This window comes from Callionymus lyra, chromosome 9 (genome assembly GCF_982586985.1).
Source record: "Callionymus lyra chromosome 9, fCalLyr1.hap1.1, whole genome shotgun sequence".
NCBI lineage: Eukaryota > Metazoa > Chordata > Actinopteri > Syngnathiformes > Callionymidae > Callionymus > Callionymus lyra.
Window position 1 is genome coordinate 27,940,760 of NC_141826.1, and position 11,313 is coordinate 27,952,072.

At 40.4% G+C, this 11,313-nt stretch overlaps 1 protein-coding gene across 2 annotated transcripts in view; it reads right to left on the reverse strand.

Moving 5' to 3' along the window:
- drp2 (dystrophin related protein 2) overlaps positions 1-11,313 on the reverse strand; it is a 164,484-nt gene that overhangs the window by 37,648 nt on the left and 115,523 nt on the right. For both annotated transcript variants that reach the window (XM_087798742.1, XM_087798741.1), the window contains exons 7-8: positions 7,352-7,498; positions 6,147-6,225 (exon numbers count right to left, since the gene is read on the reverse strand). In XM_087798742.1, coding sequence (XP_087654868.1) covers positions 6,147-6,225; positions 7,352-7,498 — 226 coding nt within the window. The remainder of the gene's footprint in view (positions 1-6,146; positions 6,226-7,351; positions 7,499-11,313) is intronic.

Sequence of the window (11,313 nt, forward strand, 5' to 3'; positions counted from 1 at the left end):
AACGACAGAAGAAAGACAGAAGAACGCCAGAAGAACGCCAGAAGAACGACAGAAGAAAGACAGAAGAAAGACAGAAGAACGACAGAAGAAAGACAGAAGAACGCCAGAAGAAAGACAGAAGAACGCCAGAAGAACGACAGAAGAAAGACAGAAGAAAGACAGAAGAACGCCAGAAGAACGACAGATGAAAAACGGAAGAAAGACAGAAGAACGATAGAAGAACGACAGATGAAAGACGGAATAAAGACAGAAGAACGATAGAAGAACGACAGAAGAAAGACAGAAGAACGCCAGAAGAACGACAGAAGAAAGACAGAAGAAAGACAGAAGAACGCCAGAAGAACGACAGATGAAAAACGGAAGAAAGACAGAAGAACGATAGAAGAACGACAGATGAAAGACGGAATAAAGACAGAAGAACGATAGAAGAACGACAGAAGAAAGACAGAAGAACGCCAGAAGAACAACAGAAGAACGCCAGAAGAACGACAGATGAAAGACGGAAGAAAGACAGAAGAACGATAGAAGAATGACAGAAGAAAGTCAGAAGAACGCCAGAAGAACGACAGAAGAAAGACAGAAGAACGATAGAAGAACGACAGAAGAAAGACAGAAGAACGACAGAAGAACACCAGAAGAACGCCAGAAGAACGACAGATGAAAGACGGAAGAAAGACAGAAGAACGATAGAAGAACGACAGAAGAACGAAGAACGAACAAAAGAGCAACAGGAGAACGTAAGAAGAAAGACAGAAGAATGACAGAAGAAAGGTACAGAACACATAAAGGTGTAGAACACGTGAAGGTGTAGAACATGTGTAGGTGTAGATCAGTGAAGGTGTAGAACATGTAGAGGTGTAGAACACGTGAAGGTGTAGAACATGTAAAGGTGTAGAACACATGAAGGTGTAGAACATGTAAAGGTGTAGAACATGTGAAGGTGTAGAACACATGTAAAGGTGTAGAACATGTAAAGGTGTAGAACATGTAAAGGTGTAGAACATGTGAAGGTGTAGAACACGTGAAGGTGTAGAACATGTAAAGGTGTAGAACATGTGAAGGTGTAGAACACATGTAAAGGTGTAGAACATGTAAAGGTGTAGAACACGTGAAGGTGTAGAACATGTAAAGGTGTAGAACATGTGAAGGTGTAGAACACATGTAAAGGTGTAGAACATGTAGAGGTGTAGAACACATGAAGGTGTAGAACATGTAAAGGTGTAGAACATGTAAAGGTGTAGAACATGTGAAGGTGTAGAACACGTGAAGGTGTAGAACATGTAAAGGTGTAGAACATCTGAAGGTGTAGAACACATGTAAAGGTGTAGAACATGTAAAGGTGTAGAACATGTGAAGGTGTAGAACATGTAAAGGTGTAGAACATGTGAAGGTGTAGAACACATGTAAAGGTGTAGAACATGTAAAGGTATAGAACATGTAAAGGTGTAGAACATGTGAAGGTGTAGAACACATGTAAAGGTGTAGAACACGAGAAGGTGTAGAACACGTGAAGGTTTAGAACACATGTAAAGGTGTAGAACATGTAAAGGTGTAGAACATGTAAAGGTGTAGAACATGTAAAGGTGTAGAACATGTGAAGGTGTAGAACACATGTAAAGGTGTAGAACATGTAAAGGTGTAGAACATGTAAAGGTGTAGAACATGTGAAGGTGTAGAACACATGTAAAGGTGTAGAACATGTAAAGGTGTAGAACATGTAAAGGTGTAGAACATGTGAAGGTGTAGAACACATAAAGGTTTAGAACATGTGAAGGTGTAGAACACGTGAAGGTGTAGAACACGTGAAGGTGTAGAACACTTGAAGGTATAGAACATTTGAAGGTGTAGAACACGTGAAGGTGTAGAACACGTAAAGGTGTAGAACACGTAAAGGTGTAGAACATGTGAAGGTGTAGAACACATAAAGGTTTAGAACATGTGAAGGTGTAGAACATGTGAAGGTGTATAACATGTGAAGGTGTAGAACACTTGAAGGTGTAGAACATGTGAAGGTATAGAACACGTGAAGGTGTAGAACACGTAAAGGTGTAGAACATGTGAAGGTGTAGAACACGTGAAGGTGTAGAACATGTGAAGGTGTAGAACATGTGAAGGTGTAGAACACATGTAAAGGTGTAGAACATGTAAAGGTGTAGAACACGAGAAGGTGTAGAACACGTGAAGGTTTAGAACACGTGAAGGTGTAGAACACATGAAGGTGTAGAACATGTGAAGGTTTAGAACACGTGAAGGTGTAGAAAATGTTAAGGTGTAGAACATGTGAAGGTGTAGAACACGTGAAGGTGTAGAACATGTGAAGGTGTAGAACATGTGAAGGTGTAGAACATGTAGAGGTGTAGAACACGTGAAGGTGTACAACATGTAAAGGTGTAGAACATGTACAGGTGTAGAACATGTAAAGGTGTAGAACATGTACATGTGTAGAACATGTAAAGGTATAGAATATGTACAGGTGTAGAACATATACAGGTGTAGAACATGTAAAGGTGTAGAACATGTACAGGTGTAGAACATGTAAAGGTGTAGAACATGTACAGGTGTAGAACATGTGAAGGTGTAGAACATGTGGAGGTGTAGAACACATGTAGGTGTAGATCAGTGAAGGTGTAGAACATGTAGAGGTGTAGAACACGTGAATGTGTAGAACATGTACAGGTGTAGAACATGTAAAGGTGTAGAACATGTACAGGTGTAGAACATGTAAAGGTGTAGAACATGTAAAGGTGTAGAACATGTACAGGTGTAGAACATGTAAAGGTGTAGAACATGTACAGGTGTAGAACATGTACAGGTGTAGAACATGTGAAGGTGTAGAACACGTGAAGGTGTAGAACATGTGAAGGTGTAGAACACGTGAAGGTGTAGAACATGTGAAGGTGTAGAACATGTGGAGGTGTAGAACACATGTAGGTGTAGATCAGTGAAGGTGTAGAACATGTAGAGGTGTAGAACATGTGGAGGTGTAGAACACATGTAGGTGTAGATCAGTGAAGGTGTAGAACATGTAGAGGTGTAGAACACGTGAAGGTGTAGAACATGTACAGGTGTAGAACATGTACAGGTGTAGAACATGTAAAGGTGTAGAACATGTACAGGTGTAGAACATGTGAAGGTGTAGAACACGTGTAGGTGTAGATCAGTGAAGGTGTAGAACATGTAGAGGTGTAGAACACATGTAGGTGTAGATCAGTGAAGGTGTAGAACATGTACAGGTGTAGAACATGTAAAGGTGTAGAACATGTACAGGTGTAGAACATGTAAAGGTGTAGAACATGTAAAGGTGTAGAACATGTAGAGGTGTAGAACATGTAAAGGTGTAGAACACATGTAGGTGTAGATCAGTGAAGGTGTAGAACATGTACAGGTGTAGAACATGTAAAGGTGTAGAACATGTACAGGTGTAGAACATGTAAAGGTGTAGAACATGTAAAGGTGTAGAACACATCTAGGTGTAGATCAGTGAAGGTGTAGAACATGTACAGGTGTAGAACACGTAAAGGTGTAGAACATGTACAGGTGTAGAACATGTAAAGGTGTAGAACATGTACAGGTGTAGAACATGTGGAGGTGTAGAACACATGTAAAGGTGTAGAACACGTGAAGGTGTAGATCAGTGAAGGTGTAGAACATGTACAGGTGTAGAACATGTAAAGGTGTAGAACATGTACAGGTGTAGAACATGTAAAGGTGTAGAACATGTAAAGGTGTAGAACACATCTAGGTGTAGATCAGTGAAGGTGTAGAACATGTACAGGTGTAGAACATGTAAAGGTGTAGAACATGTACAGGTGTAGAACATGTAAAGGTGTAGAACATGTACAGGTGTAGAACATGTGGAGGTGTAGAACACATGTAAAGGTGTAGAACACGTGAAGGTGTAGAACACATGTAAAGGTGTAGAACATGTGAAGGTGTAGAACATGTAAAGGTGTAGAACACGTGAAGGTGTAGAACATGTGAAGGTGTAGAACATGTAAAGGTGTAGAACACGTGAAGGTGTAGAACATGTAAAGGTGTAGAACACGTGAAGGTGTAGAACATGTAAAGGTGTAGAACACGTGAAGGTGTAGAACATGTAAAGGTGTAGAACACGTGAAGGTGTAGAACATGTAAAGGTGTAGAACACGTGAAGGTGTAGAACACGTGAAGGTGTAGAACATGTAAAGGTGTAGAACACATGTAAAGGTGTAGAACATGTAAAGGTGTAGAACATGTAAAGGTGTAGAACACGAGAAGGTGTAGAACATGTAAAGGTGTAGAACATGTACAGGTGTAGAACATGTAAAGGTGTAGAACATGTAAAGGTGTAGAACATGTCAAGGTGTAGAACATGTAAAGGTGTAAAACACGTGAAGGTGTAGAACATGTAAAGGTGTAGAACATGTAAAGGTGTAGAACATGTACAGGTGTAGAACATGTACAGGTGTAGAACATGTGAAGGTGTAGAACATGTACAGGTGTAGAACATGTAAAGGTGTAGAACATGTACAGGTGTAGAACATGTAAAGGTGTAGAACACGTGAAGGTGTAGAACATGTACAGGTGTAGAACATGTACAGGTGTAGAACATGTACAGGTGTAGAACATGTAAAGGTGTAGAACATGTACAGGTGTAGAACATGTAAAGGTGTAGAACACGTGAAGGTGTAGAACATGTAAAGGTGTAGAACATGTAAAGGTGTAGAACACGAGAAGGTGTAGAACATGTAAAGGTGTAGAACACGTGAAGGTGTAGAACATGTAAAGGTGTAGAACACGTGAAGGTGTAGAACATGTAAAGGTGTAGAACACGTGAAGGTGTAGAACATGTAAAGGTGTAGAACACGTGAAGGTGTAGAACATGTAAAGGTGTAGAACACGTGAAGGTGTAGAACACGTGAAGGTGTAGAACATGTAAAGGTGTAGAACACATGTAAAGGTGTAGAACATGTAAAGGTGTAGAACATGTAAAGGTGTAGAACACGAGAAGGTGTAGAACATGTAAAGGTGTAGAACATGTACAGGTGTAGAACATGTAAAGGTGTAGAACATGTAAAGGTGTAGAACATGTCAAGGTGTAGAACATGTAAAGGTGTAAAACACGTGAAGGTGTAGAACATGTAAAGGTGTAGAACATGTAAAGGTGTAGAACATGTACAGGTGTAGAACATGTACAGGTGTAGAACATGTGAAGGTGTAGAACATGTACAGGTGTAGAACATGTAAAGGTGTAGAACATGTACAGGTGTAGAAACATGTAAAGGTGTAGAACACGTGAAGGTGTAGAACATGTACAGGTGTAGAACATGTACAGGTGTAGAACATGTACAGGTGTAGAACATGTAAAGGTGTAGAACATGTACAGGTGTAGAACATGTAAAGGTGTAGAACACGTGAAGGTGTAGAACATGTAAAGGTGTAGAACATGTAAAGGTGTAGAACACGAGAAGGTGTAGAACATGTAAAGGTGTAGAACATGTACAGGTGTAGAACATGTAAAGGTGTAGAACATGTAAAGGTGTAGAACATGTAAAGGTGTAGAACATGTAAAGGTGTAAAACACGTGAAGGTGTAGAACATGTAAAGGTGTAGAACATGTAAAGGTGTAGAACATGTACAGGTGTAGAACATGTACAGGTGTAGAACATGTGAAGGTGTAGAACATGTACAGGTGTAGAACATGTAAAGGTGTAGAACATGTACAGGTGTAGAACATGTAAAGGTGTAGAACACGTGAAGGTGTAGAACATGTACAGGTGTAGAACATGTACAGGTGTAGAACATGTACAGGTGTAGAACATGTAAAGGTGTAGAACATGTACAGGTGTAGAACATGTAAAGGTGTAGAACATGTACCGGTGTAGAACATGTAAAGGTGTAGAACATGTACAGGTGTAGAACATGTAAAGGTGTAGAACACGTGAAGGTGTAGAACATGTAAAGGTGTAGAACATGTAAAGGTGTAGAACATGTAATGGTGTAGAATATGTAAAGGTGTAGAACATGTAAAGGTGTAGAACACGTGAAGGTGTAGAACATGTACAGGTGTAGAACATCTACAGGTGTAGAACACATTAGGTCTTATTAAGTCTGACTGAACAAATAAAACATCTTCAGATGATGAAGGTTCAGCTCGTGAGTCTCACCTGACAGGAAGTGTTGAGATCCAGGTCCGAAGTCTCGATGAGCGTCTTGAAGCTGCTTCAGTCGTTCTTCTATGGATCCCTGAAGACACAAGTTTCATCACCTTCATTGGAACATGAAGAACATAAATGTTCTTCTGCTGATCTTCTGAAGCCTCCTGAGGTCGGAGGAGACGAGAAGATTGATCGATCAACAAGTCGAGTGTTGCACGAGTTATCACCAGAGAGTTGATGATCATAATAATAATAATAATAATAATAATAATAATAATAATAATAATAATAATAATAATAATAATAATAATAATAATAATAATAATAATAATAATAATAATAATAATATATGTTGTTGTGTTGTTGTTGTGTTGTTTTGTTGTGTTGTTGTGTTGTTGTTGTGTTGTTGTGTTGTTGTTGTGTTGTTGTTGTTGTTGTGTTGTTGTTGTGTTTGTTGTGTTGTTGTGTTTGTTTTGTTGTTGTGTTGTTGTGTTGTTGTGTTGTTGTGTTCCGCCTCCTCATGCTGACACATGATTCGACAGATCGAGACATAAAAGTCTTTGACGATGAAAACCGTCAGAGAAACACTAACTACACACTTTACACACCGACCTGTAACACAACTCAACACACTGTGTCTTCATTTAACACACATTTAACACACATTTGAACACACACAACATAAAGTAAGACTAAGAGGAAACAACAAAACGACAAAAGTTGATCAGCGATGTTAGTTTTTCAGCCGATAAAATATTATTTTAAACCATTTTCAACGGAAATGAAAGAATATATTTTCTAAATAAAGATAATTATTCTCACCTGTAACTTATACTTTTGTTATCGATCATGTTCGTTCACAGAGAAACTGATCGATCAGAGCTTTTATTCTGACACTGATCGACTTCCTGTGTTGATGTTTCACAAATAAATTGATGGTAAGATTGTTTTATATGTTGATAAGAGTTTATATATTATTATTTATTTCAGTTTGATTCAAAGATTAAGAAAATAATGTTCACAGTATTTTTAAAGGTTTAAACACATAAGACAAATATACTTCTAATATATATTTATATATATTAAGTTATATTATATTAAGTATATTTTCTATTCACAATAATGTTGAAACACTAACATTTTCACAGACTAATCTAAAGATAACTTGAAGAAGTTTCCATGAAGATCTTCTGCGTCATGTGACAGCAGTTTACCTGCAGCAGCTTCCACCTGTTGTTCAGGTGTTCCAGGGCGCGAGCGTTGTCCACGGACAGGTGCACGTCAGCGATGGCGAGCTGGTGAGCGACGTCGTTCACGAGCTTCATGCCTTCCTTCACCTGAGCGAGTTCCTCCTTGAACAGCTGAGCAGAGGGTGGTGTTTGTATGCAACTTTATCGACACGACGCCACCTTCAGCACGACACAAACGATTGAACCTGATCCTTGTTGTGTTTGTATGCAACTTTATCGACACGACGCCACCTTCACCACGACACAAACGATTGAACCTGATCCTTGTTGTGTTTGTATGCAACTTTATCGACACGACGCCACCTTCACCACGACACAAACGATTGAACCTGATCCTTGTTGTGTTTGTATGCAACTTTATCGACACGACGCCACCTTCACCACGACACAAACGATTGAACCTGATCCTTGTTGTGTTTGTATGCAACTTTATCGACACGACGCCACCTTCACCACGACACAAACGATTGAACCTGATCCTTGTTGTGTTTGTATGCAACTTTATCGACACGACGCCACCTTCACCACGACACAAACGATTGAAGCTGATCCTTGTTGTGTTTGTATGCAACTTTATCGACACAACGCCACCTTCACCACGACACAAACGATTGAAGCTGATCCTTGTTGTGTTTGTATGCAACTTTATCGACACGACGCCACCTTCACCACGACACAAACGATTGAACCTGATCCTTGTTGTGTTTGTATGCAACTTTATCGACACGACGCCACCTTCACCACGACACAAACGATTGAACCTGATCCTTGTTGTGTTTGTATGCAACTTTATCGACACGACGCCACCTTCACCACGACACAAACGATTGAACCTGATCCTTGTTGTGTTTGTATGCAACTTTATCGACACGACGCCACCTTCACCACGACACAAACGATTGAACTTATCCTTGTTGTGTTTGTATGCAACTTTATCGAAACGACGCCACCTTCACCACGACACAAACGATTGAACCTGATCCTTGTTGTGTTTGTATGCAACTTTATCGACACGACGCCACCTTCACCACGACAAAATAATTCAACCTGAACCTTGTTGTGTTTGTATGCAACTTTATCGACACGACGCCACCTTCACCACGACACAAACGATTGAACCTGATCCTTGTTGTGTTTGTATGCAACTTTATCGACACGACGCCACCTTCACCACGACACAAACGATTGAACCTGATCCTTGTTGTGTTTGTATGCAACTTTATCGACACGACGCCACCTTCACCACGACACAAACGATTGAACCTGATCCTTGTTGTGTTTGTATGCAACTTTATCGACACGACGCCACCTTCACCACGACACAAACGATTGAACCTGATCCTTGTTGTGTTTGTATGCAACTTTATCGACACGACGCCACCTTCACCACGACACAAACGATTGAACCTGATCCTTGTTGTGTTTGTATGCAACTTTATCGACACGACGCCACCTTCACCACGACACAAACGATTGAACCTGATCCTTGTTGTGTTTGTATGCAACTTTATCGACACGACGCCACCTTCACCACGACACAAACGATTGAACCTGATCCTTGTTGTGTTTGTATGCAACTTTATCGACACGACGCCACCTTCACCACGACAAAATAATTCAACCTGAACCTTGTTGTGTTTGTATGCAACTTTATCGACACGACGCCACCTTCACCACGACACAAACGATTGAACCTGATCCTTGTTGTGTTTGTATGCAACTTTATCGACACGACGCCACCTTCACCACGACACAAACGATTGAACCTGATCCTTGTTGTGTTTGTATGCAACTTTATCGACACGACGCCACCTTCACCACGACAAAATAATTCAACCTGATCCTTGTTGTGTTTGTATGCAACTTTATCGACACGACGCCACCTTCACCACGACACAAACGATTGAAGCTGATCCTTGTTGTGTTTGTATGCAACTTTATCGACACGACGCCACCTTCACCACGACAAAATAAACATTATTAACTGCTGTGATTGGTCAAGCATGGAGGTTTGTCACCGCACGTCATCAATGGTCTCCACCTTCAAGGGACTCGTTGTATAAACAAAGCGTGATTACAGCTGGAGGAGGAGTGAAGCCATTATTACATCATAATGGACTCTCGTAACCTCTCGTTCGTCCAGATTTCAGAGCAACTTTATAAAGTAATGAGTGTAAAACATGGTCATGATGAGGAACTTATTATTTTTATTACTTATTATAAGAACATTCACTACATGATGCCAGAGTTCATCACAAGTTGACGTTTAAATCTGATAAATTGTCAAAAGAATAAATTGTCATTTGAAAAATGTTTCCTCCGTGAAAAACTTGATGTGATGAATTATATCTGGCGTCAGATTGTTACATTTACAAACATCTATATTTCATGTGTGAGAGACGCAGACGAACTGAACGTCTCAATATTTCAAGTGTTGTCGCTGAAAGTGGGACACAGTGAAGCGACAAACACTCCAGAGACTCACCATGAATATGGACGAGTCGATCAAATACAATCAAGTATTTAAAGAAACTCATTTGTTCAGTCGTGATCTCAGCTTCATGATGTTTTTACAGATGATCTCACTTTCCTCTGTCGACACAACTATCCACACACACCTGTCAAACTACTGTGTGAGTGCGTGTCTGTGTGCAGGTGTGTTTGCATGTTTGTAGGTGTGTGTATATGATGTATGTGTTGGTGGCGTCGACGTGTTTGTGTCTGCGTGTGTACATGATAGTGTATACATGAGTGTGTGTTTATGAATGTGTGTACACATCTGGTCTGGAAAAGTGCTCCACAAATATAATTGACTTACTTACTTACATGAGTGTGTGTACATGAGTGTGTGTAGGAGAGATGGAGACGATTAAAATGTATACGTTTGTGTATAAATGTGTGTATACAAATTGTGTACATGAGTATGTGTAGGAGTGTGTGTATACATGTATGTGTACATGAGTGTGTGTATACAAGTGTGTGTATCTTGGTGGCGTCCCTGTGTGTGTACATAAGTGTGTGTACATGAGTGTGTATACAAGTGTGTGTACATGAGTGTGTGTATACAAGAGTGTGTACACGAGTGTGTGTATACAAGAGTGTGTACACGAGTGTGTGTATACAAGAGTGTGTACATGAGTGTGTGTATACAAGAGTGTGTACATGAGTGTGTGTATCCAAGTGTGTATACAAGTGTGTGTACATGAGTGTGTGTATACAAGAGTGTGTACACGAGTGTGTGTATACAAGAGTGTGTACACGAGTGTGTGTATACAAGTGTGTGTACACAAGTGTGTGTACACAAGTGTGTGTACACAAGTGTGTGTACACAAGTGCGTGTACACAAGTTCGTGTACATAAGTGTGTGTACATGAGTGCGTGTACATAAGTGCGTGTACATGAGTGTGTGTACATGAGTGCGTGTACAAGAGTGCGTGTACATGAGTGTGTGTACATAAGTGTGTGTACATGAGTGCGTGTACATAAGTGCGTGTACATAAGTGCGTGTACATGAGTGTGTGTACATGAGTGTGTGTACATGAGTGCGTGTACATGAGTGTGTGTACATGAGTGCGTGTACATGAGTGTGTGTACATGAGTGCGTGTACATGAGTGCGTGTACATGAGTGCGTGTACATAAGTGCGTGTACATAAGTGCGTGTACATAAGTGCGTGTACATGAGTGTGTGTACATGAGTGTGTGTACATGAGTGTGTGTACATGAGTGCATGTACATGAGTGCGTGTACATGAGTGCGTGTACATGAGTGCGTGTACATGAGTGCGTGTACATGAGTGCGTGTACATGAGTGTGTGTACATGAGTGCGTGTACATGAGTGCGTGTACATGAGTGCGTGTACATGAGTGTGTGTACATGAGTGTGTGTACATGAGTGTGTATACAAGTGTGTGTATACAAGTGCATGT